Source organism: Lethenteron reissneri, chromosome 10 (assembly GCF_015708825.2).
Source record: "Lethenteron reissneri isolate LAM-NWPU_2019-01 chromosome 10, ASM1570882v1, whole genome shotgun sequence".
Lineage (NCBI taxonomy): Eukaryota > Metazoa > Chordata > Hyperoartia > Petromyzontiformes > Petromyzontidae > Lethenteron > Lethenteron reissneri.
Genome location: NC_083788.1, coordinates 10,015,707 through 10,039,599, shown reverse-complemented (window position 1 = coordinate 10,039,599; position 23,893 = coordinate 10,015,707). Strand labels below are relative to the sequence as shown.

Here is a 23,893-nt window from a genome sequence, read left to right as displayed (position 1 = left end):
ACCTCATACCTACCTGAGAACCGCTGCAATAGGGAGATTGCAAATCGAAAGGGAGTCCACAACATAGTCCAGCCAATGGGTGAAGAGGCACTGCCGCCAAATGCCCCCTTGCAGCCGGGCCGGCCACGTGCGCGCGCCAACAGACGTGTATGAGCCCACGTGACCCGCGAGCGTGCCAGGCACCACAATGCAAAATCCCAAGAATGTGTAATCGCCCGTACGTAGGTGAATGACAAAACAATGATGAATCATTCCACCGACGCAACAGCCACTGACTCCGGCTCTCTTTTTCCCTGCAAAGAGAGGTCAAGAAGAGGGGGGGGGGATCTCCCCCCCCCGTCTCTCTCCACTCCCTCTCCGCCCCCGCACCCTCCGCTCCCGCGGCTTCGAAAAGATTCGACGTTTTGGGCAACGCGCCCCCTTTTTCACGGCACATGGTGGACACTCGCAGAAGGAGGACGGAGTGGAACGACGACGAAACGCACCGATGTCCATGGGCTGCTCCCCGCGATGACGACGCGGTTTCGTGAACACGGTCGTTGACGACGACAACAACAAAAAACCCAGAGTGGAGCAGAAAACCGAAGAGCGCCCACAATAATAATAGTAAGCATTGGGAAGGGTGCGCGCTCGCAATGACACGGAGCCGACTGATGGAGGAACGCCGCGACGAGAGAACGCACGCGGTAGCGGGCATCACTGCGGCGTTGCGTTCTCTCGTCAGTGCGTCACTCAATCCGCGAGCGCGCTCGACCCAGGGCACGTCGCACGACTCGGCGAGAAGGGACGACGGGTGACGAGGACGATGATGATGGTGACGATGATGACGAGGATGATGATGACGACGATGATGAGGATGACGACGATGATGGGTGACGACGATGATGATGACGACGATGATGATGGTGACGATGATGACGAGGATGATGATGACGACGATGATGAGGATGACGACGATGATGGGTGACGACGATGATGATGACGACGATGATGATGGTGACGATGATGATGACGGATGACGACGATGATGATTACGGGTGACGACGATGATGATGACGACGATGATGGTGACGGTGACGACGATGATGAGGATGACGATGATGATAGTGACGACGATGATGATGATAGGATGACGACGACGATGATGATGATGGTGACGACGATGAGGATGATGACGACGACGATGATGATGGTGACGATGAGGATGACGATGATGATAGTGACGACGACGATGATGATAGGATGACGACGGTGATGATGATGACGACGGTGATGATGAGGATGACGGAGCGGCGGCCAAGGAATGGAACGCGATTCCGAGAGCGCGTCTGCCGCGGAGACGGAGCGATGAGACGAGCGCATTTGAGAGGGCCCTTCATCCAGCAGTGGATTAACCATGGCTGGTGATGATGATCATGATGACGCTCAACCCCTTACACAGTATATATTATGTGTGGGGGAGCGGTGGCGCAGCGGTTAGCGCACTGCGCCACGAGACGAGTGACATTCCCGCTCACGACCAAGAAGAGTGACGAATGATCTGAACCTGTCCTGGGCCTCTCGTAGGTCTACTCGGCATTAAATACGTAACTTGGTGCGGTGTCTTCTTGGTTCTTTCGGTAAAGTCACGTAGAAGGGAAGTAATAAAATAATAAAAATAAAACATAATAAAATAATTCTCACGACGTTTCGGCCACAACGCAAACAGCCGTCCTCAGGTTTCTTCACCTGAGGACGGTTGCTTGCGTTGTGGCCGAAACGTCGTGAGAATTATTTTATTATGTTTTATTTTTATTATTTCATTACTTCCCTTCTACGTGACTTTACCGAAAGAACCAAGAAGATGAATCCCTGCAGTCACGAAAGCTTTAAATCGAAATTGGTGCGGTGTGTTAACATCGCCCCGCGTGCCGTGGCAGGCCTTAATAGGTGCTCGCGAACAGCACTCGCCACATTTGTCGCTGTTTCGTTCATTGACCTTCGATGAGAGCGGTTGGCTACGTACGGTGCAAAGGAAGTTCTGCAGCACGTACCTACAAGGCTATATGAACCTCGCATGATGTCCGTGATGCAGTCATTTTACACGCTTTCATTTAACTCACTCTGTTGTTGTTGTATCCTCAAATCTTGGAACTCAAATTTAACCCGCTTGCCAATGTGGTATCGACTGCAAACTTGGTAGACTTATGTCATACTGATGACAATACTATATTCTATCATTAGAATAAAAATAAAAAATTTAAACATTCTTTTTAATTTGTTATGTTTCGGCTTGGGTCTAATTGTCCACGGTCAACTGACGTTGGCTGTACGTTGTGGCAAGTTTCGGGGCCACTTCCTGGAGTCGTGGAGTTCTTCCATTACTAGTACATTTCATAAAAGCGTTTAAAAAAAAAGTTGTTTTAAATATTACTTATTTTTAGTCTGTTGATGGTCGGTGATGCGGCAATCGACTCATCTCGACGAGCTGTACACGATGCGCTATTCAAAGTTGAAATTTTCGACAACGGATTTTTTTAATGCTGTTTGGCGTTTCGACATTGCGGAGTGGCACTGATTTCGGATTGACTGTGGTTACCCCAGTCGCGGAGTGAAGTACACCCCTGGAAAAACATAGTGTCCCAGAAGTAAAACATTTAATTGCCTCGGCTGTTTTGTTTTATTTGGTGCCCTGGGGTACCGCCATGAGGATCATTTGGTAGAAGTTGATCGAGAACCATCGTGTGTGTTTTTTGATGAGGCACGGTGTGTACATTTCTCGTAAGGCTTTGGGGGACGAGAATGCACGGGTGGAGATTGTGTACGTCGGTTTAATCAGGAACGGAACTGCCTTTATTCATAGTCTACACGAGGGCTGGCATGGTCGTTATATTTACACTTGTGATGTCTGAAGGGAACGCGACTGATACGTACTTGGTGCATTCATACGATGAGACCCTCCCCCCTCGTTCTCATTGTTCAGTTATTATGAATAATAATAATATAATAATACAGTTAGTGACGTATCCAGGAAAGACAACGTGAGTCGTGTGGTTTGTTCTCGGTAAAGTCCTGATGCTGCTGCATTGCGTTTTGATTTTAAGATGTTAACACCCAAATTATTTAAGTGGGAGGATGGCGATGATGATGATAGTGGTGGTGATGGTAGTCATGGAAGTGATGATGGTCGTGGTATTGATGATGATGGTATTGATAATGGTGGTGATGGTAGTGGTGGTCTAGTAGTGGTAGTGATTGATGTTAGTGATGATGATGGTATTGATGATGATGGTATTGATGATGATGATGGTGGTGATGGTAGTGGTGGTCTAGTAGTGGTAGTAATTGATGGTATTGATGATGATGGTATTGATGATGATGGTATTGATGATGATGGTGGTGATGGAGGGGGAAGACGTGTAGTGGTTAGCGCGCTGCGCTATTCGGCGACCCGACTTCGATTCCCGCACTCACGGCCAACACCGGTGACGAATTATCTGAACCGGTTCACCGGCCATCCCCTAGGTCGACTCAGCCTCAAGACGAGTACCCGGTGTGATGTCTAAACGTTGCACACTGGAGAGACAAAGGCGGACGGGCGTGGTGCTGGTGACCCACAACGCCCTCGTGCGCCGTGCCAGCCTTCACAGGGGTTCAATTCGCGAACATCACAGCCCATTTGGAGGCTATACGGGCGGGGGGGGGGTCTTTGTTTTTGGTGATAGGGGCCGTCCATAAATGACGTCACGCACCTAGGGGGGGGGGGGTCAGACATTTGTGACGATGTGTGACGAGGGGGGGGGGGGGGTTGAGAAATGTGTCATCACATCAAAATGCGCAACTTTAAATAATTAAATAGACTTGTAATAAATGTTTTGTCCTACAACATCAGAGTGCAGCGCCACGTTAAATACGCACTACAATGACAATAGTTTAAAGCGATTTGAAGCATGTTAGATTTTTTTGTGCGGGGGGGGGGGGGGGGCAGAGCTTTGTGACGTCATATTAGAGGGGGGGTCTGACTTTTTTTGACGCCGTGTGACGAAGGAGAGGGGGGGGTCAAAAATCGTCCAAAATCGCGTGACGTCATTTATGGACGGCCCCATGGCATCAGTGGTGGCAGTGTTAGTGGTCGTGATGATGGTGGTGGGAGTGCTTGTTGATGGGGGGAGGGGTGTAGCGGATAGCGCGCAGTGCTTCGAGCCCGGAGACCCGGCCAACACCAGTGGCGATTATCTGAAGCGGTCCCGGGCCTACCCTAAGGTCGACTCAGCCTCAAAACGAGTAGCTGGTGCGGTGTCTAAACGTTCGCCACTTGGGAGACAAAGGCGGACGGCCGTGCCGGCCTTCATAGGGGGGTGCGCTGCTCGCGAACAGCAAACTAGCCCCAGCAGCCTGTTTGGAGGCTATACAGGGGGCTCTTAAGTGTTGGTGGTGCTGTTGGTAGCGGTTGGTGGTGGTCGTGATGGTAGTGGTTGGTGGTGGTGATGGTAGTGGTGGTGATGGTAGCGGTGGTGATGGTAGCAGTGGTGGTGATGGTAGTGGTTGGTGGTGGTGATGGTAGTGGTTGGTGGTGGTGATGGTAGTGGTGGTGATGGTAGTGGTGGTGATGGTAGTGGTGGTGGTGATGGCAGTGGTGGTGATGGTAGTGGTGGTGGTGATGGCAGTGGTGGTGATGGTAGTGGTGATGGCAGTGGTGGTGATGGTAGTGGTGATGGTGATGGTAGTGGTGGTGGTGATGGCAGTGGTGGTGATGGTAGTGGTGGTGGTGATGGCAGTGGTGGTGATGGCAGTGGTGGTGATGGTAGTGGTGATGATGGTTGCGATTGGTGGTGGTGATGGTGTTGGTAGTGGTGATGGTAGCGGTGGTGATGGTAGTGGTTGGTGGTGGTGATGGTGGTGGTGATGGCAGTGGTGGTGATGGCAGTGGTGGTGATGGTAGTGGTGGTCGTGATGGTAGTGGTGATGGCAGTGGTGGTGATGGTAGTGGTAGTAGTGGTGGTGGTGATGGTAGTGGTGATGGCAGTGGTGGTGATGGTAGTGGTGGTGGTAGTGATGGCAGTGGTGGTGATGGTAGTGGTGGTGATGGTGGTGGTGATGGTAGTGGTGATGGCAGTGGTGGTGATGGTAGCGGTTGGTGATGGTGATGGCAGTGATGGTGGTGATGGCAGTGACGGCGGTGATGGCAGTATTGGTAGTGATGATGGTGGTGACGGCAGTATTGGTAGTAATGATGGTGGTGGTGGCAGTATTGGTAGTGATGATGGTGGTGGTGGCAGTGATGGTAGTGATGGTAGTGATGGCAGTATTGGTAGTAATGATGGTGGTGGTGGCAGTATTGGTAGTGATGATGGTGGTGATGGTGGCAGTATTCGTAGTGATGATGGTGGTGGTGGCAGTATTGGTAGTGATGGTGGTGGTGGCAGTATTGGTAGTGGTGGTGGTGGCAGTATTGGTAGTGATGGTGGCAGTGATGGTGGTGGTGGCAGTATTGGTAGTGATGGTGATGATGGTGGCAGTATTGGTAGTGGTGGTGGCAGTATTGGTAGTGATGGTGGTGGTGGCAGTATTGGTAGTGGTGGCAGTATTGGTAGTGATGGTGGTGGTGATGGCAGTATTGGTAGTGATGGTGGTGGTGGCAGTATTGGTAGTGATGGTGGTGGTGGTAGTATTGGTAGTGATGGTGGTGGTGATGGCAGTATTGGTAGTGATGGTGGTGGTGGCAGTATTGGTAGTGATGGTGGTGGCAGTATTGGTAGTGATGATGGTGGTGATGGCAGTATTGGTAGTGATGATGGTGGTGGCAGTATTGGTAGTGATGATGGTGGTGGTGGCAGTATTGGTAGTGATGATGGTGGTGACGGCAGTATTGGTAGTGATGATGGTGGTGATGGCAGTATTGGTAGTGATGATGGTGGTGGTGGCAGTTCGTAGTCGCGGTGACGACGGCGACGCCCGTTGGGGTGTCGCGGAAGTGAAGGCGCCGCGTGACGCGCTTTCCCAGCAGCCGGCGATGACGTCGCTCATGACTCATTGACAGAAAGCGCTTCTCCGTAGCAGCTGTTTGTTTCACTTCGCGTGCGCCGAACTGGATCCCTCCTCCCCCCGGGCGCTAAATCCCCCACCTCCCCGACTCCCTCCAGGTGATGTGGCCAGAACCCAAGCCCGGCCGCCTTTGTCTCCCCAACTAGCTGATTTCGTTTGTTTTTGTTGGTTTCACACACACACACCGTACCAAGTACTCGTTTGAGGGCTGAGTCGACCTAGGGGTGAGCCACATTTTAATCTGGAGAATACGGTAACGTCTCCCCCTCCTCCACCCCCAACAAAGTTCGAACAGCACAGCAATGCTCACAACGCACAGGCGTTTAACGCGTGCGGCTCCGTGAGAATTACAATTGTGAATACGATGGGGGGGGTTAGCCTTAATCCAGCAGTGGATTGACCATGGCTGATGATGATGATGAGCGGCGGTTTAGGGAGGCGTACATCCAGCAGTGGACCGAGCATGGCCGTTGCTCCTTCGTTGGTGGCGCTATACGAGAGGAAACCCGAAGCAGAAGCTCAGGTGACCTCAGTTGTTCAAGGCCTCCCGGATTCATCAACATCAAATATCAGAAGAAAAAAAAATATCAGCTCAAATTTCAAGTCCTAATCAACATAACGAGGCGGGCACCACATAAATCAAGCAATGCATCTCTCGCCCGTCACATTTCGCAACGCACATCATTTATTTTTATTTTCGGGGGTATTAAAATAATAGTAAAAGAACACATTCCCGGCAACGGGTGAAGTTAGACGCGATCGCACGGTGCTGCTTCTGCGGCCGTCTGGAACGCTCCTCCGATGTTAGGGGAAACCACTGGACTTTCAAAATAGATCGAAAAAATAATGTATTTAGAACTGCTCTTTGCGTGTTCAGTTTGGTGTCCATTACTCCATCCGGCTGACTACGAAACGGTTCGAAATAAGTTCAACGCACGCAAATTACGTACGGGCGTGCGTGCAATATACACACGCGCACACACGCGCCACTGCTGATGCTGCAGCTGCTGCTGCTGCTGCTTGATGACGGTGCTGATGATAAGCTGAAAGCAGAACTAGAAAGCGCTCGTCCGTGGAGGCGGAGTGAGCCCGGAATTGACTGCCTTCCACGCGGAGGGGGGGAGGTGATGGGTAGAGCGGTGGTGGGAGGTTTACTCAGCGCCGTATATAAAGCCGGTGGCTCAACCGTCGGCAGCTCGCAGATTTTACACGAGACGAGGGGCATTTTTGGCTCGCACAGAAAGAGCCAGAATCAACCTCCAACAACGTCTCATCAACGTCTCCTGAACGGTAAATACTTAATGTTTTATATATAGTTGTGTGTGCGCTGAAGTGTGTGTGTGTTGTGTGTGGAGCGGTAGTGTAGCGGTTAGCGCGCTGCGCTATGAAACCGGCGACCCGGGTTCGTATTCCCGCTCGTGGCCATCACCAGTGACGATTATCTGAACCGGTCCTGGGCCTCCCCTAGGTCGACTCAGCCTGAAATGACTACCTGGTGCGGTGTGTAAACATCGCCACTGGGGAGACAAAGGCGGCCGGGCGTGGTGCTAGCGTTCATAGGTGCTCGCTAACAGCACTTGCCCCTACAGTCTTTGAAGGCTATACGGGGGATCTTTGTCTTTGGTGGGGAGCGGTGGCGCAGTGGTGTGAGCACTGCGCGACAACCATTGAGTTGCAGTAAACCCGGCTACCATCAGGGGCGAGGTGTGTGTCGAAACCGATTCGTGGAACTACAAATGAGTGGCGTGGGGTCGATTCAGTCCAGGGCTGAACGATTTGGGGAAAAAATCTAATTGGGATTTTTCTGACAGATATTGCGATTAAAATGTTTAAAGTCAAGCTTCAGTTCAATATTCACGCGTGTAATAGATTTAAAACATGTGATGGAGCATTATCACACGATACCATCAAAATATGAACTGCTCTATATATTCTAATGCAAGGATGAGAACTTAAAAGATATGCATTGCTTCCAACATGTATTTATTTAAATGTTTTAATTGAAATAGAACAATCAAAAATAAAACAATTGTTAAGTTAAAAATTAATAAAGTTATAACAATAAAAAAAGTTAACAATTCCAATAAGAAAGTAACAGGACGTAAAAAATCGCAGCCTTTGCGATTTGTTTTAGATTTCGATTTGAAATCAATTAATCATTGAGCCTTAATTCAGCCCTCTTGAGTGAGGATGGGGAGACAAAGACGGCCGGGGCTTTCTGCTGACCACACCAACCTGCCCGTTCTTAATGGGTGCTCGCTCGCTAAGAGCACTTGCCCCATCGGCTATACGGGGGAACTTTGCCCCGTGTATTGCGTGCGCGCGTGTCAGTCGCTCGGTAATGATGCACACCGCAGGGCACGGTGTTAACTCGCCACTGAGCGAGCCTCTGAGCGAGGAAGTGAAGGTTCGATCGGGGTCTCGTTCATTCATCTGTGCCAGGGGTAGGGAACCGGCGGCTCTGTTTAAAAGGACTGATTCGCGACGTTGCGCGTTAAAGAACTACCGTCTCGTGGTCACCACGTGGCTTTTGAAATATATTTGGAGGGTTTTTTTCTTTGTTACCGTTATTTTACTGAACCTATGCGGAGAAACACGATAAATCGTAACTCATAGACAGAAGAGGTCAGGCTTGACTTAAAGCTTTCGTGACTGCAGGAATTCGTATTCTTGATGAACGAACTCTTGTGTTGCGATCGAAACGTCGTGGTTTTTTTGTTATTTTCTTTGAACCTATCTACGTGACATTACCGAAAGACCCAAAGAGTGGGTATCGCTTTGACAAGTCTTCCACCCGCTGTTAAGCAGAAAGGTAATGGTGCCATTAGACGTCGCTGGGAGGGGAAGTGGGGTTGTTGGTGTCTGTACGGGAATCGCAAACCCTGAATATGGTCCCGGCTTTTATAATGCCGCCACGTTTGCTCGGGGAAACGGCCTCTCTCTCCCGAGGCCCTTCTCAAGGAGGCTCTTGGCGCCATTGGGGGCTGTTTGGCTAAATTCCATTCACGAGCGATTTGTCTTCACGCTGAAATGAAATCGGGAGAACGGGAGTATCCGGAGAAAACCCATCGTGGAAAATATAAATTGGAGGGAGGGGTTGGGGGAGAGAGGGGGGGGGGGGGTAACGCTTCAAGCCCCGCACAGATGGATTCCATTCTATTTGCTGTCCAGTCATTGCCCTTCGCAGGCCATCGAGATACATCTTTTCGCAGTTTCACAAGTTTACGAGATCCATAACAGCGACAAAAAAAAAATCGTAAATCCTCCCACGAATTATCGTCAAGGCCCTACTTGCTACCTTTACCGGCGTCGTAAAGCGGATGTCATCGGCGCCCACACATTGCTCGTTGACACAGCCAAACGTTGACAAATGGTCAACGACTCTCTGTCGGTGTCTACGAGTCACGTCTCAAAGACCGTCAGTGAGCGGCGGCCTTCCTTCCGTTTAGCTCTGGGCATCTGTTGAAATACCAATTTTTTTTCATTTTCTAGGCTCGTCGGATATCTTGAGATCTCGCCACGTTAAACGCAAATCAACGTCACAATCAAATGTTTGCGTAAGGTGACTTGTACCGCCCGTTTGTACATCCACTACCGAATGAAGGCATTCCCCCCGCCCCACCATGCTGGTCAATGCGCGTTGGCGAAGGGGGATGAGAGGGCTGTGGGGGGGGGGCTCAGGGCAGGTTCAGATATCACTCGCCACGGGTATTAGCCGTAGCCGGGAATCGAACTCAAGTCGTCTTGCGCCGCAGGTGCAACCGTTGTCCATTTGTGTGCTTAGTTATTTATTTATCTATATTCAGCGGGTGTGCAAACGGTGTCGCAATGGTTTACCCCACTGCCTCCTATGAACCCTACAAACCAGGTTCGATTCCCAGCTTACGGTTAAACATCGAGCGGCAAGCGATTTGCGAAATACGGGACGGCCCTAGACTAATTCGTCCCTGTCTTTCGCCTTCAAAGACCCCCCCCCACTTCCAACCCCCTGTGTAGCCTGTTGGGACAAGTGCTGTGAAGCGAGTAGCAACCCATGAAGGCGGGCACGGCACGCGAGGTGAATGGGTGCTCAAGCATCACGCCACAACCTATCAAGTGCCGTCACAGTCAACAACGACGCCGCGTTGTTCAAAGCCCTCTCGGTCACGCCAGTGGATTTGGACGAACGCGTCGGGCGGGGAATTGTTCCGCTCCAGAGCGAACACCGGGGCGGGATTCGTTGTAATCGAGGGGGTCGGCCAAGGAGATATTCCCGTAGCCAGAGAGCCCCCCCCCCCGCCACCAGCCCCTTCGAGAGAGATCCCTCCAGCGGGAAGGAGGCGCGTCCGCTGGCAGTGGCGTGAGCTGGCAATTTCGGCGCCCGCGCCTTTAACCGTTCGGGCTGACAACAGCTGGCGGGGAGTTCGTTCTTGGGAGATGAGCAAGGGGCCTGCAAGTCTCCTCCGTCTCCTCCGTCTCCTGTCCAACCCGCACGTTGTGGGTCTTTTCCCAATATTCTGCACAGGCCGCCTCTTCCGGCGTTGCCATTGCCTAAATCTCGAGGAAGCGCGCTGTGGTGCCGTAGAGGAATCTCAGGAGGTGGTCCGTGGGTTCGCTCCGCTCCCCGACAATCACATTGTTGGGTTTGTGCAGAAGCCCCATGGGTTCCATGACAGAGTTGGGGCTCTAAGGGTACATTCAGTACCGACGCCGGCGTGCCCTGTGCTCGCGAGGACAAAAAGTGCACTTCCAGAGGGAGGGGTTGCCCCCCCTGCCCCCCCCCCCCCCCCTCGTTGCCCCGCCCTTCCCCCGGGTTGCCCCCCACTCCTTTGCTTTGTCCACACAAGCACTATACGCCTTGGCACGCAACATGTGCCAGCAATATTGGCTACATTTCACTTGAAATGTAAAAAAAATAACCAGTTCATCTAGTGGGGTATAATTTGTGTGTAGGCATGTTGAACTTCTTTTTGCCACCGTACGTTGCCATCCGTGCAAATCGGAGGTGCGGGTGCGAGAACAAACTAAACGCACGTGAAGTAGTTATGAATAAATTAGTTTTAGATGATTTGAAAGTCCATACAGCCTCCAGTGGCTTCCTAACATCGGAAGAGAAGAGCGTTCCAGACGGTATGGCATCACGTCGATGGCCTTAGCCATGCATACGCCCATTAAAGCAAATACAACGGTCGCCATAAACGTTTTTAAAATGTAATTCTCCCATGCTCTTGTGTGCAGTCTTGCAAACCGTTATTGACTCTAAATCCCTCTGGCCTCTCTGTTTTATATGCTCTGAAGAAGGGCCCATTGCTGCCTAAAACGTCACCGATTATCCGTATAATTTTCTTTCGAGGCCACAGAGTTATTGACGTTCTAAGTGTCAACAATTGTGGCAACAATGGGGGGGGGGGGCACTTATGGCAGGCTTCAGTTGAGTTGAACTGCGTTCGAATAACTATTTTAGGTCACCTTCATCTGTGCTGGCTGAGTACAACAAAGCGCCAACAAAATAAAATCCCCCTTACGATGAAAGTAATTGTGAAATACATACACATCGGCGAGAAACTCAATGTCGTGATTTTTGTCGTGAAATGAATCCTATGCCGTTGAAGCAACTGATCGCTGCACGGTGCCCCTCCCCCCGTAGCTTTCGGATGAACATATAAACAGATGCTTTGGGCAGGGTTCTGTGTAAATAAAGCATGAGTAAGAGTGTAAATGTTTGTTTTGTGTTTGCGAACAAACTTTGCCCTACCGGCAGCCGCTTGCTTTGCACGGTTAGCATCTTCCGTCGTGTCACTTGCTTGGCCAAGATTGAGTCCAGGTGGCTACTCTAATCTCCATGGTCCATCCACACACCAAGCAGACAACAGCAATCGATAACAACAAAAGTCTCGGCGCTTTCCTTGCTGGAATGAGACACTGAGTGGCACATTGGTGCTTGTCTCCTGGCCATAGGCCTTGCAGAGCCAGTTGGTGGAAATTCTGCATATCCTCAGCCACCCAGGCCCGAAATCATCCATTACGTCGCGTTGAGCGGCGCTTGCTAGAATCTGCCTTGCAAGATACCCGACTCAGAGGGCGTCTATCCGCTGTAAATAGAAAATAATTGATACGCCTTTGGCCAAACCACCCAGAATGCACATGGTCTCATCAGACCTCGCAAACTGTGCAGAACTGAGCCTGGATAGCGCCCAATTACTCCGTACATGGCGAGTTGCAATCACAGGCCATGAGCATGGGGCGAGGAGTCGAGATCACGGATGACTGCGGGGAAGGGAGTTCCAGACTATGGAGGTAGCAAGGGATGAGGAGTGAACTCCCCCTGAGCGGAGCTTAGATTCGAAATTCTGCTGGTGTAGAGAGGCGGGAAGCGTGAGATGAGAGGGGAGAGGTAGGAGGGTGCGCAGAGGGGGAGTAAAGTGAGATGAGAGGGGAGAGGTAGGAGAGTGCGCAGAGGGGAGTAAAGTGAGATGAGAGGGGAGAGGTAGGAGAGTGCGTGGAGGGGCGCAGATTGACATGAGAGGGGAGAGGTAGTAGAGTGCGTGGGGAGGGCAGAGTAGCTTGGGTTAATCAGGACAAGTCAATAGGTGTTCGGTGGCCCGGGGTGAAATACCAAATGAGGCCTCGATTACCTTTTCTGAGGCCCCATCAGAACCGAGACAGCCTGGAGCAGAAGGAGACAGGCGTAGGCAGAGTGAGGAAGGGGGTGGGGTAAAGAGCCATAGTTTAATTAAGGGCAGCATTCGGATTTTGAGAATGCAAATTTAAAAAGGTCATACAAAATCGCAGGGCGGACAAACTCTGCGACGTTTATACTCTTTGGTTTTTTCGGTAAGGTCACGTAGGTAAGAAATTTAATCAAATAAATGAAAACAACTAAATTAAATCACGACGTTTCGGGCGCAACACAAGCGTCCTTCTTCAGGTGGGGACAACGTAGCGAAAGCACAACCGCTTAAGTGTGTCTGCGATGTTTGTTTTTCACCATCGCACGGAGGTATGGAAGGGTTCGGGGGCATCGTGGGTGACGGGTTAAGTCGGCTTTGCTCCGCGTCGCTTCCGCGGGTCATTGCATTGCAGAAGTGAAGAGTTTCACTTTGTGAAATGGTGAAGTCATCGTTCGCACATGGGAGACGTTCCACACATGGAACCGGTGCTGCCAGTACATCGTTCACGATTAAGGTTGCGGTGAGCAGACACTGACGTTCGCGTAGTCACGCGAATGTTTCGCAGCGAACCTAACAAGTGCATTAATCGCAGATACAAACGTTGCAGAGTACGGTCAAATACTCCCCCCTCCCTCGCCACGCGGGTCATGGCAGGGAGGGGGGATTGACAAAAGGATTGTGCATGTGGCAAGTGGACAAAATCATCATCAGCTATGTGACAGGTCTACAAATATTCTTGGCTCTTTCGGTAAAGTCACGTAGAAGGGAAATAATAAAATAATACAAATTTAAAAAAAATTTCTCACGTTTCGACTGCAACACAAGCAATCATCATCAGGTGTGAAATCCACAGCAAGAACATTTGAAAAAAAAATTATTGCTGTGGATTTCATCTGATGATTGCTTGCGTTGCAGTCGAAACGTCGTGAGAATTTTTATTGGTTTTTAATTTTTTTAATTGTATTATGTCCCTTCTACGTGACTTTACCGAAAGAACCAAGAATATGAATCCCTGCAGTCACGAAAGCTTTAAATAAAAGGTCTCCAAATGTTTTTTTTTTAACGGAAGGCCAATACCGTAATTGCGTTTTCTATTTTATTTTGCGTCAAACCAACCAGCCTTTAACAACAATTGCTTGCCGAGATGTTATCTGGGGACCCCCATGGCAAGTAACCGCGGCATTCACATGCAGGGCCGTCCACTCTCTAACGCCAGCTCCTTCTACTCCTTTGTCTTGCAGACCACCGGCATATCGGTGCCTCGGCCGCTCAAACATAGAGAGCAGCCCTCGCACCCCTCGCCGAACAAAAGCAAGCGTACCCACCGGACAATCCGCTAAGCCGCTGTCGGCCGAGCGCCCCACGATCGTGCGGCCGCCTCGGAAGAACCGATAAAACAACAGCAACGTCTCGCCGCACGCGGACCCACATCGCCGCTGACCATGCGCACGACCGACTTCTTCAACGTGCCTCTCTCCTCGGCCGCCAACCCGGGGCCCGTCAACACCTCCACCTTGGGGCCCGCCAAGGTCCCGCGGAGGAACGCGCTCGCCCTGGACGCCGCCAGCGACGAGCCACCGCCGGCCTCCCAGCGGACGCACTTTCTGACGTTCGCGTCGGAGGCCGCCTTCCTGACGGTGCGTCGCAGCTGGCTGAGCCTCCTCGAGAGCGGCTTCTACTGGGGCCCGCTGAGCCAGGCCCGCGCCGCCGCCGAGCTCGGGGGCCAGGAGGACGGCACCTTCCTGGTGCGCAACAGCGCCGACTCGCGCCACCTCTACACGCTGAGCGTGCAGACGCCGCTCGGCGCCGCCAACGTGCGCATCAAGTTCGACGGCGGCGCCTTCTACCTGGAGACGGAGCGCGAGCTCGAGGTGAGCGCGCCCAAGTTCGAGTGCATCATCAGCCTGCTCCAGTACTACATGCGGCGCACGGCCGCAGAGGAGGAGGAGGAGGAGGAAGAAGAGGAGCGGCGGACGAGGAGCGGGGGTTGCGGCGGGGCAGCGTCGCCGAGGAGATCCAGGGGCGTGCCCCTGAGGCTGCGGCGGCCCCTCGGGAGGTCGCGCCGCCCGCCCAGGCTCGACCACTGCTGCAGGAGGACGCTGAGCGCCTGCTGCGCTCAGTCCGGGAGCAACTCGGCACTTGAGGGGCTGCCACTGCCGAGCAAACTCAAGGAGTTCCTCGCCGTGTACCCCTTCCAGCTGTGAAGGCTTTCCCGTCGATCGCCGGAGGCGGCGTTTTGGACCACCGTGGCTTACCATCACGTCGCCACTTATAGCAGCCAAATGCTCTAAACGTCCATCGATTCACATTCCTAACGTGCAGGGAAAAAACTGAAGGATCCCCGAGAAAAGTCCATACCACCACGGCGAGAGAGAGACGCATCAGGGTGGGGATGGAAACCCACGACCTCGCGTATACCAGGCGAAGTAGTTAACATCTCGCGCCTCCGTGAGCGACGACTCCTGAAGCCACCCGATCGCAACATGAACTCGTAAACAGGATCAGAATCTTTATTGAGACTGGAAAGATGCCCATTGAACGCTCCTGCACTCCCGCGTCCCGCCGTGCGAAAGCAGACGTCGGTCGCGGTCACACGGGCCTCTATTTATTTGCTGTAATATTTTTTGTACATGTTACACGATGTGTTTCGTTTCTATATATGTATAATATCTATTTTTTGTAACAATAAACTGTTGATATGACAGATCGGTCACGTCAGGGTTGTACAATAAAACTTCCCGTTACCGATGGACATTTTGCGGGGCGTCGGCAAATTTCTCTTGAGATGTCAAGACAAAGCGATGTGTCCAAAAGTGGAGCTTCGACAATTGCGCAGATTGGTCGATAAACATCGGTCCTCTGGTCCTCCAGAAGCTGGCGATCCACGCCTCAAATTGCGTGCGCGTGAGAGAGATGGGTGGTGCTCGACATCGTAAAAATACCGGTGCACCCCACGGAACGGTTGTTCACGTCAGGCGAGCCTAGCCGCCGCTAAGAGTCTTCGACGTTTCGCCGCCGCGCCCTACTTAAGGATGGAACGGCGACGGGTGCGATATTCGACGATTCGTCGTCGTATCGCTGTGGGGGGGGGAGGTTAATGGTTACGCCCTCAAGGTAGCCGTTGGCTACCGAGTACAAAGTGTGCCGCAGCTGATTGTTAACGGACACGTTGTTCACAAACTGCTGCCATCATCACCGTCATCCTTGTTCTGAACTTCACTTTTTTGCCAGTGAAATACCTCCACGATGACTATCTCGGTTTGTAATAAAGAGTTGAATAGTTGACCAAACGCCGACTTACTGCTGTCGTTGTGTGAACGAAAGCCGCGTGTATTTACACAACAACACTCTGCTGACAATAAAAGTGGAAATCGGGCCACCGGGTTAGCAGCGCATCGCGCTAACCGCTGCGCCACCGCTCCCCACATGAGAATGACACCGAACCACAAAGATAAAGAGATCGCCCGTTTAGCCTTAACAGACTGTAGGGTCAAGTGCTGTTAGAGAGCACCAATATAGGCCGGCACGGCACACAAGGGGGTGGGTGGTCAACACCACGCCCGGCCGCCTTTGCCTCCCTAGTGACGATGTTTACACATCACAGCAGGTACTAATTTGAGGCTGAGTCGACCTAGGGGAGGCCCAGGACCAGATAATCGTCACTGGTGTTGGCCGTGGGCGGGAATCGAACCCGGGTCGCCAGGCTCATTGCGCAGCGTGCTAACCGCTGCACTACCGCTCCCCACACCGATACACAAAGACAAAGATCCCCCGTATAGCCTTAACAGACTGTAGGGGCAAGTGCTGTTAGCGAGCACTCATGAAGGCCGGAACGGTACACAAGGGGATGGGTGGCCAGCACCACGCCCGACCGCCTTTGTCTCCCTAGCGGCGATGTTTACACACCGCACCAGATACTCATTTGAGGCTGAGTCGACCTAGGGGAGGCCCAGGATCGGTTCAGATAATCGTCACTGTGGTGTTTGCCGTGAGCGGGAATCGAACCCGGGTCGCCAGGTTCATTGCGCAGTGCGCTAACCGCTACACTACCGCTCCCCACACCGATACAACAACAACCGCCATTCGCCACTAAGTGGCGGTGACGTCACCACGACGCTTGTGCCAGGCCATGTGCACCTTGAGGCCACGTGAAGTGTCGATACACACACACTCACACACGCGCGTTCTCCCGTGATCACGTGGATTTTTCTGCGGGTCCTCCGGTTTGTCCCTTCACATTTAGAAACACGCATGTGGATTATTTGGCTGCTGCGATACATTGCCACGTGGTAAGCCACTTCGTTCAGCTATCGTCTGTGGCCAGGTCCCTCGCCATCGAGCTCAGTGGGCCTTACCTGGTAAAATAAAAAATAGTTTAGTTTTTTTCTTCTTGGTTCTTTCGGTAAAGTCACGCAGAAGGGAAATAATAAAATAATAAAACATAATAAAATACAATTCTCACGTTTCGGCTACAACGCAAGCACCTGAGGACGGCTGCTTGCGTTGTAGCCGAAACGTCGTGATAATTATTTTAAAATGTTTTTTTTATTATTATTTTATTATTTCCCTTCTACGTGACTTTACCGAAAGAACCAAGAAGATGAATCCCTGCAGTCACGAAAGCTTTACATCGAAGTTTAGTTTTTATAAACACACAGGCCATTTCTGGCTCTGCAAAGGGACGTGTCCATTGCTCACCATCACCGAGGTGACGAGTTCACACCATCGACAGTTCTCGTCCACTATGACCACGAGAAGCCGTGGCGATGAAGAGGTGCGACTAGATCGAGCATTGCGGCATTGCAGGAACATGAGGGATGGCGGCGTGGGGAGGGCTTCATCCAACAGCGGAGAGACAGGAGCAAATGATGAGGTACGTACAAGTAGGTTGAACTTCTTTTGCGCCGAAGGTAGCCAAGCCGTGCGAATCGGAGGTGCGGTGGAAGGGGAACAAACGAAACACTTGATGACGATCCCGATGATTTTGACGACAGTGACATTGTTGATACTGATTTGCACGAGGTTCTTCAGAGCTAGCTTCGCTCTTAAATAAATAAATAGTTGATGGTCTCAGCCCAGTCACCAACGGCTGTCACCATAAATACGGAACAATAAGAGTGACAAAACTGGTCACCAATGACTGCACGTCAAAATGCATCACATTACAACTATCATATGATTAGCTGTGAAAAATGTTTAACGCTTAGTTAGACATGCATGGCGTCGTTCGTGCAAATTGCATCTCACAACCGCTGCGGAACCACAGACGATGGGGGAAGCCAGCAGCCAGCTGGTGTGCCGGTGCTACCAACATTGGCCCAAGCTCTGCAGTCCTCCACATATACGCGACGCTCTCGGTCGATTACGGAGCGTTCATGCGTGTTGGAGGAAACCAGAGTTCCCGGAGAAGCACCCACACTTGCGGGGAGGGGGGCCGGTGGAGGACAACACTCTACCCCACACAGAGGTGGACGGATTGACGTTGCTGAAATGAGTGGGGTATCTGTAAATGGGTCGCCTCTGTATCACTTTTTGTCACCGGGGCACGAGACGGCGGTTATAGTCCAGGCTGTTTCCAGCGAGTCGTCACACGAATGGTGCCGATGGGTGATCGCGCGGAACGCGGTGAGAGCGTGCGCCAGCTCGCCTTCATGGCCCGTGAAATTCCTGCACCATTAAAAGTAGAAATCTCAAACCGTTGGCATCCACAGAGTTGAATGCCACCTTCCCACTTCAATCGTTTGCCGGCAGCATTTCAGATGATTGCCAGAAGGGCTCGTAAAGCCCGCTGTCTGGCTCGCTCGCCAGCCCCGACACGAACATGTAAACGTTGGCGACAAATTCCCGGCCAGATGAAAGAAGTGTCCGTTTGTGTCTATGCGTCTCTGTGTAAAGTCTATGGGCGTCTATGTGAGTCTGGAAAAAAGTAAGTCTGTAGGTCTCTATGTAGTCTATGGGTGTCTATGTGAGTCTCCATATTAAGTCTATACGTCTCGATGTAAGCCCATGTATTTGTGTCTATGTGTTGTGTAAATCTGTAGGTCTCTATGTAAGTCTATGGGTGTCAATGTAAGTCTAGCTACTGAGTCTATATGTCTCTATGTAAGTCCATGGGTGTCTATGTGAGTGGGTACTAAGTCGATATATCTCTATGTAAGTATATGGGTGTCTATGCGAGTCTGGGTACTTGTCTATGTATCTCTAAGTAAGTCTATGGGTGTCTATGTGAGTGGTTTATACGTCTATATGTCTCTATGTAAGTCCATGGGTGTCTATGTGAGTCTGTGTAGTTTCTAATTAAGTCTGTCTGTGGGTCTCTCTAGCAGATGTTTGTTTTACTCGGCACATTTTTACATGTGTGTGATTGTTTGTTTTAGTGGTAAGATGAGCAATAGCTAAGTCTGTGCCCTCGGGTTGCCTGGGTCGAACTTGGCGAACAGACAGATCCGACATTTCGCAACGGGCGCCCAAAAGTACCGCAGTGCCATCGCCCGCTTTGATCGGCCGCCGGTTGCTCGTTAAGCCATCGGACTGGCTTCACCCACTTACGTCGACACGGAAAACATTGCCACTGAATTTTGATTTAAAGCTTTCGTGACTGCAGGGATTCATATTTTTGGTTCTTTCGGTAAAGTCACGTAGAAGGGAAATAATAAAATAATAAAAATATAAAACAATAAAAATTCTCACGACGTTTCGACTGCAACACAAGCAATCATCATCAGGTCTATGGGTGTCTATTGCTTGTGTTGCAGTCGAAACGTCGTGAGAATTTTTATTGTTTAATATTTATATTATTTTATTATTTCCCTTCTACGTGACTTTACCGAAATAACCAAGAATATATTGCCACTGAAATTTAATTTTTGTTATGTTTGCTTATATTTTTTTTTACGGGGGGCGGGGGGGTGGAATTTCCCTCCGTTTTATCTCGAGAGCACACTCGGCATATTGCGACAAGACGACCGATCCGTTCGTATCTCTCGCAGAGCAGTGCAGGTCCTCGTGTTCTAAAACGAATGGGCCCACGCAAGCGGACATTGCAGAGCTACGTCTGAGATCCATTCAAGTGTCCTCCTTCTATGCCCACACACGGTTGAAGGCAGCGTATTCCCGCCCGCTCTGCACAGAAGAATAATGTATGTATGCTGAACTTCTTTTGCACCGTACGTAGCCAAACCTGCTAATCGGAGGTGCAGGGGAAGGACAGAAAACTAAACACGAAAAGCAGTTCTAAAGGAATCTAGATTTAAAAGTGCACGCTCCAGTAGCTTGCTACCATTGGAAGGAAGTGCGTTCCAGACGGCCGCAGAAGAGCAATCTGAACGGGCGCGATGCGGTGACCGCCGGCTTCGTTCGATGGTCAGCCAAAAAGCCGCTGCTGCTGCTGCTCTTGCGAGAATGACCACCGGAGTTCAGATGGGTTACGCGCCTTGACGAGAGCAGCGAGGCATTGCGGTTCATTTGTGGCAAGCACCGTCGTCGAACGAGAGTTTAAAAAAGAAACGATGGATTAATTTTAAAGCTGCGATTTTAGTCAAATTTTATGCGGAACCAAACGTAAGCTCTGCTTATCGTGTCGCCGCTTGGTGACCAGTCTGTCGTTTCTCTATTGATCCCCTCTTGTTATGGATATCTTTACGGGGGTCTTAGTTCCTTGTTTTGAATGCAAATTCTCTTCGGCCGGAACAAACGTGTCAAAAAGCAGAAACAAGCATTCCTTTAATCGTAGGCTTTAAAAACGAAACAACCTAAAACCATTCGTTTGCTCCTTCTATATAATTTGTTTTCCTTTAAATCGACCCCAACCTCCCCCCCCCCCCACGCACCCCTCGAGAAAGTAGAATTGAAACCTTGGCGAACAATGATAGTGAAACAAATGTAGGTCTTCTAAGTTCCACTTTTTAAAATGGATAATAAATCAATGCGGTGCTTAGATTACCGTGTTTAACTTTACAGGGACATGGTGTTCCATTAAATATTTACACGTGTATGTGTCTTTGTATATACAGGTACAGCCTTTGACCAGCGATGGCATAGTGGTTAATGAGCTGTGCGACAAACACCGGACTTACGATTCCCACTCTCATCCAATACCAGCGGCGTATATCGGAACCGGTCCTGGGCCTCCCCTAGGTCGACTTGGCCTCAAATGAGTAACCTGGTGCGGTGTGTAACATCGCCACTGGGGAGACAAAGGTGGCCGGGCGTGGTGCCGGCCACCCACTCTAGTGTGCCGTGCCGGCCTTCATAGGTGCTCGTTAACAGCACTTGCCCCAATAGTCTGTTGAGGCTGAACGGTGGGATCTTTGTCTTTTATTCTGTGCATATAGTACCGTGAAATGTACCCTGAGGTATAGCGGTGGAGCAACGATTTACACAATGTGCTGTAAAACCTGACATCTAAGTTGGATTCTCAGCCACGGCCGACATGAGTGGGTGAGTGATAACTTCACTGGTCCAGGAACCGTCCCCCATTGCCTACCTGCATTGACAAGCAGAGAGAAGTAAAACAAAGATCATGGGGGAACCCTTCACCCGGTGGTAGATTGACAAGGATTGTCGATTATTGTTGTTAGATATAATGTAACCTGTGACATCTCTCCATCGAAATCATCTAAAGCCTCTTATAAATCACGTGTCTTGTGCGTGGTCACCTCCACATTGGAGGCTATGGTTGTTTCCACTCGTGAATGCTTCCTGGTTATGATTGGTTAGATTAGAAGACTTTTTATTGATCCTGGAGAAATCCGATGAGCTATGAAGCTCTTTTTCACAGACGTCTGGATTGTGGATAAGATCCGCTAAGTTCGCACCCACTTCATCAGCGATAAGGGGGAATTCGACTGCACTACAATTATATTAATTCAACGAGACTACTGGCTTACTGACCCGGTAACGATCCGACCGTTCGTTGCTTGTTTATTGAAAGGTTCCATCGCGATAGTAATCGGCACTTAACGTAACTTTGTTGAAGGGGAGACACTGCGGACTCAAAACTTCCGCGAGCTTTATCGAAACAGGTTGGAGGGTGCATGCACACACGCTGGCTGCGTGTGTGTCACGCCACGTTGGCTAGGAGATGTTAACTACCTTTCCTGGTATGTAGGAGGTTGTGGGTTGTGGGTTCGATCCCGACCCTGACGCCTGTTATATATTCGGAGTTTGCATTTTCACCACGTGGTCGTGTGGATTTTTCTCAGGGTCCTCCGGGTTTTTTCCCTCCACATTTAGAATCAACATCATGCGTTTAGACTATTTTGCTGCTATAAATTTCCACGTGATAAGCCACTTCATTGATCATCTGTGGCCAGATCGCTTCTGAAAAAGAGACATAGTTCAATGGGCCTTACATGGTAAAAAAAAAAGTGTAATTCTCACGAATTTGTTTAAGGGGAGGGGATGTGACCCTTTCAGCCGAAATGTCTTTCCCTCCCTCCGAAGGAAACTTTGACCCCTGATTATCAGCTGAACCCCTTTTCCTTCAAAGGATTATATTTTATTTACGGTTGCCGCGAACAGGCCCAAAACTCGAGCTTGCGACGGGGCAACACACTGCAATCAGAGCTGTATCGGAGGCGGCAGAAGGCAGCAGTAAGTGGCTCTGGATGAAGAGGAAAGACCACAGCTGGGCCCCGAAGTGAGAGGGCCAGGAGGTATGCGGTCAACAATGCTTGACTCAGGGAGGAGGACGCCCCTGCCATGCATAATCCCATGGGATGTTGGCTATCAACAACAAGGCAACTCCTACGACTAATTGGGCATGGGACGCAAGCATAGGATTGATCACCCTGTCGCTGGCCGCCTTTGGGGAGGGTGTATAGTGTGAAAGGCCGAAACACCCTAGGAACCAAAGGTACACTACTGACGATGCGCTCCTCAAATTTCACCAGGCTCACTGTTCATGAATTCTTGGAAGTGCTTGCACAAAGGATAGTAACATCTCATCCTGTGTTCTTGGAATCTGTCCTATGCGAACCAGGGAAGTCGCACGACATTTGTGTTAATTCAACCAAACGATCCTCTGCGCCTCCGCAGCGATGGATCATGGACCACGTGCATGAACGTCGCCGCGGCCGCCCACCAGCCCAGGTTAAAAATGGTCTGACTGCAAGTATACTCGTTTCATCTGTTGGCTTGACATTAACATTTTGTTGAAAACCTACACTTAAAAATTTCGCAGAATAAGATCGTATCTGACCACATCCTCCCAAAAGAGTGGGCAAAGCAGCACTTTGCTGATGTCATCAAACGCGACGCAGTTCACTATAGTTCCAAGAAATGTGTACTCGGTTAAGAAATTCAATTTAAATTACGCAATTACAGCACTGTGATGAATGCCGCATCCTCGCGTTGCTGAATGAAGAGTGCTACAACGCACACACCACGGGTTTAAAACGAGGAGTTCTGTAAACCCACGCCAATGTGATACTCTAATCAGCAATTGCGTTATCAAGTAAGGGGCCAAACGCGTTAACATATTCGCAAACTTTCTGCGATGAGCCGGGTTTTTTTATAGTCTCTTTTAAGTTTCGGGCAACCACTATGATTTAATTTGTCCCCCCCCCCCCCACCCCCCTACGAGTGACATCTTTATAGTAAATTTTACCTTGGATCATCATTAAAATAGATGCATCGTGGCCAGGTGGCTGAGCGGTAGTGAGCTACCGGCCAATCATCCCTGCGGGGTCGATACAAAAGTGTACAACTTTGTGGGGGGAAATCATCCTGGCCATAGGAATGTGAAAGCCCCACCACTTCGCCCAGGGGTGCTGTAAACAAGGAGGTGAGCGAGCATGCATCGCCTCAATCACGATGTATCATCTGAGCAGGAAATCACGTTGACTCTTGTAAGGTAAAGGGCTAATGCCCGAAGCGTCGACAATTATATAAAAAATACATTTTAAGGCCACACAGTGTTAATTGTTGACAAATGTGTCGGGTTTGTTTTACTTACGAGAGCTATTGTGACAGGAGATCGCTTTGACTTATGTGCTCTAAAGAAGAAGGGCTATTGCCCGAAACGTCGTCTTTCATCACAACAAAATGAAGGCCACCCAGTTGTAATTATTGACGAATGTGTCGGGTTTGTTTTACTCACGGGGGAGGTATCAAAACTCGACCACCCGACCCTGCCACCCTCCCCACGTTACGGACAAATTAAGACGGGGGGGGCATGGGGGGTGCTAAAGCTGACCGACTCACGCCCGGGGAAAAAC

The 23,893-nt window shown here is 50.5% G+C and overlaps 1 protein-coding gene across 1 annotated transcript; it reads left to right on the top strand.

Annotated features, from left to right (window-relative positions):
* The first annotated feature begins 7,143 nt into the window (after positions 1 to 7,143).
* LOC133340637 (suppressor of cytokine signaling 3-like) lies at positions 7,144 to 15,964 on the top strand. The gene is made up of 2 exons (XM_061549029.1): positions 7,144 to 7,314; positions 13,916 to 15,964. The coding sequence occupies exon 2, from the start codon at positions 14,117 to 14,119 to the stop codon at positions 14,876 to 14,878; it is 762 nt and encodes a 253-aa protein (XP_061405013.1). The 5' UTR covers positions 7,144 to 7,314; positions 13,916 to 14,116; the 3' UTR covers positions 14,879 to 15,964.
* The last annotated feature ends 7,929 nt before the right edge of the window (positions 15,965 to 23,893 follow it).

Bases quoted from the DNA above. Each gene is read 5' to 3' on its own strand.
- LOC133340637 (XM_061549029.1), top strand. From the start codon at position 14,117: ATGCGCACGACCGACTTCTTCAACGTGCCTCTCTCCTCGGCCGCCAAC.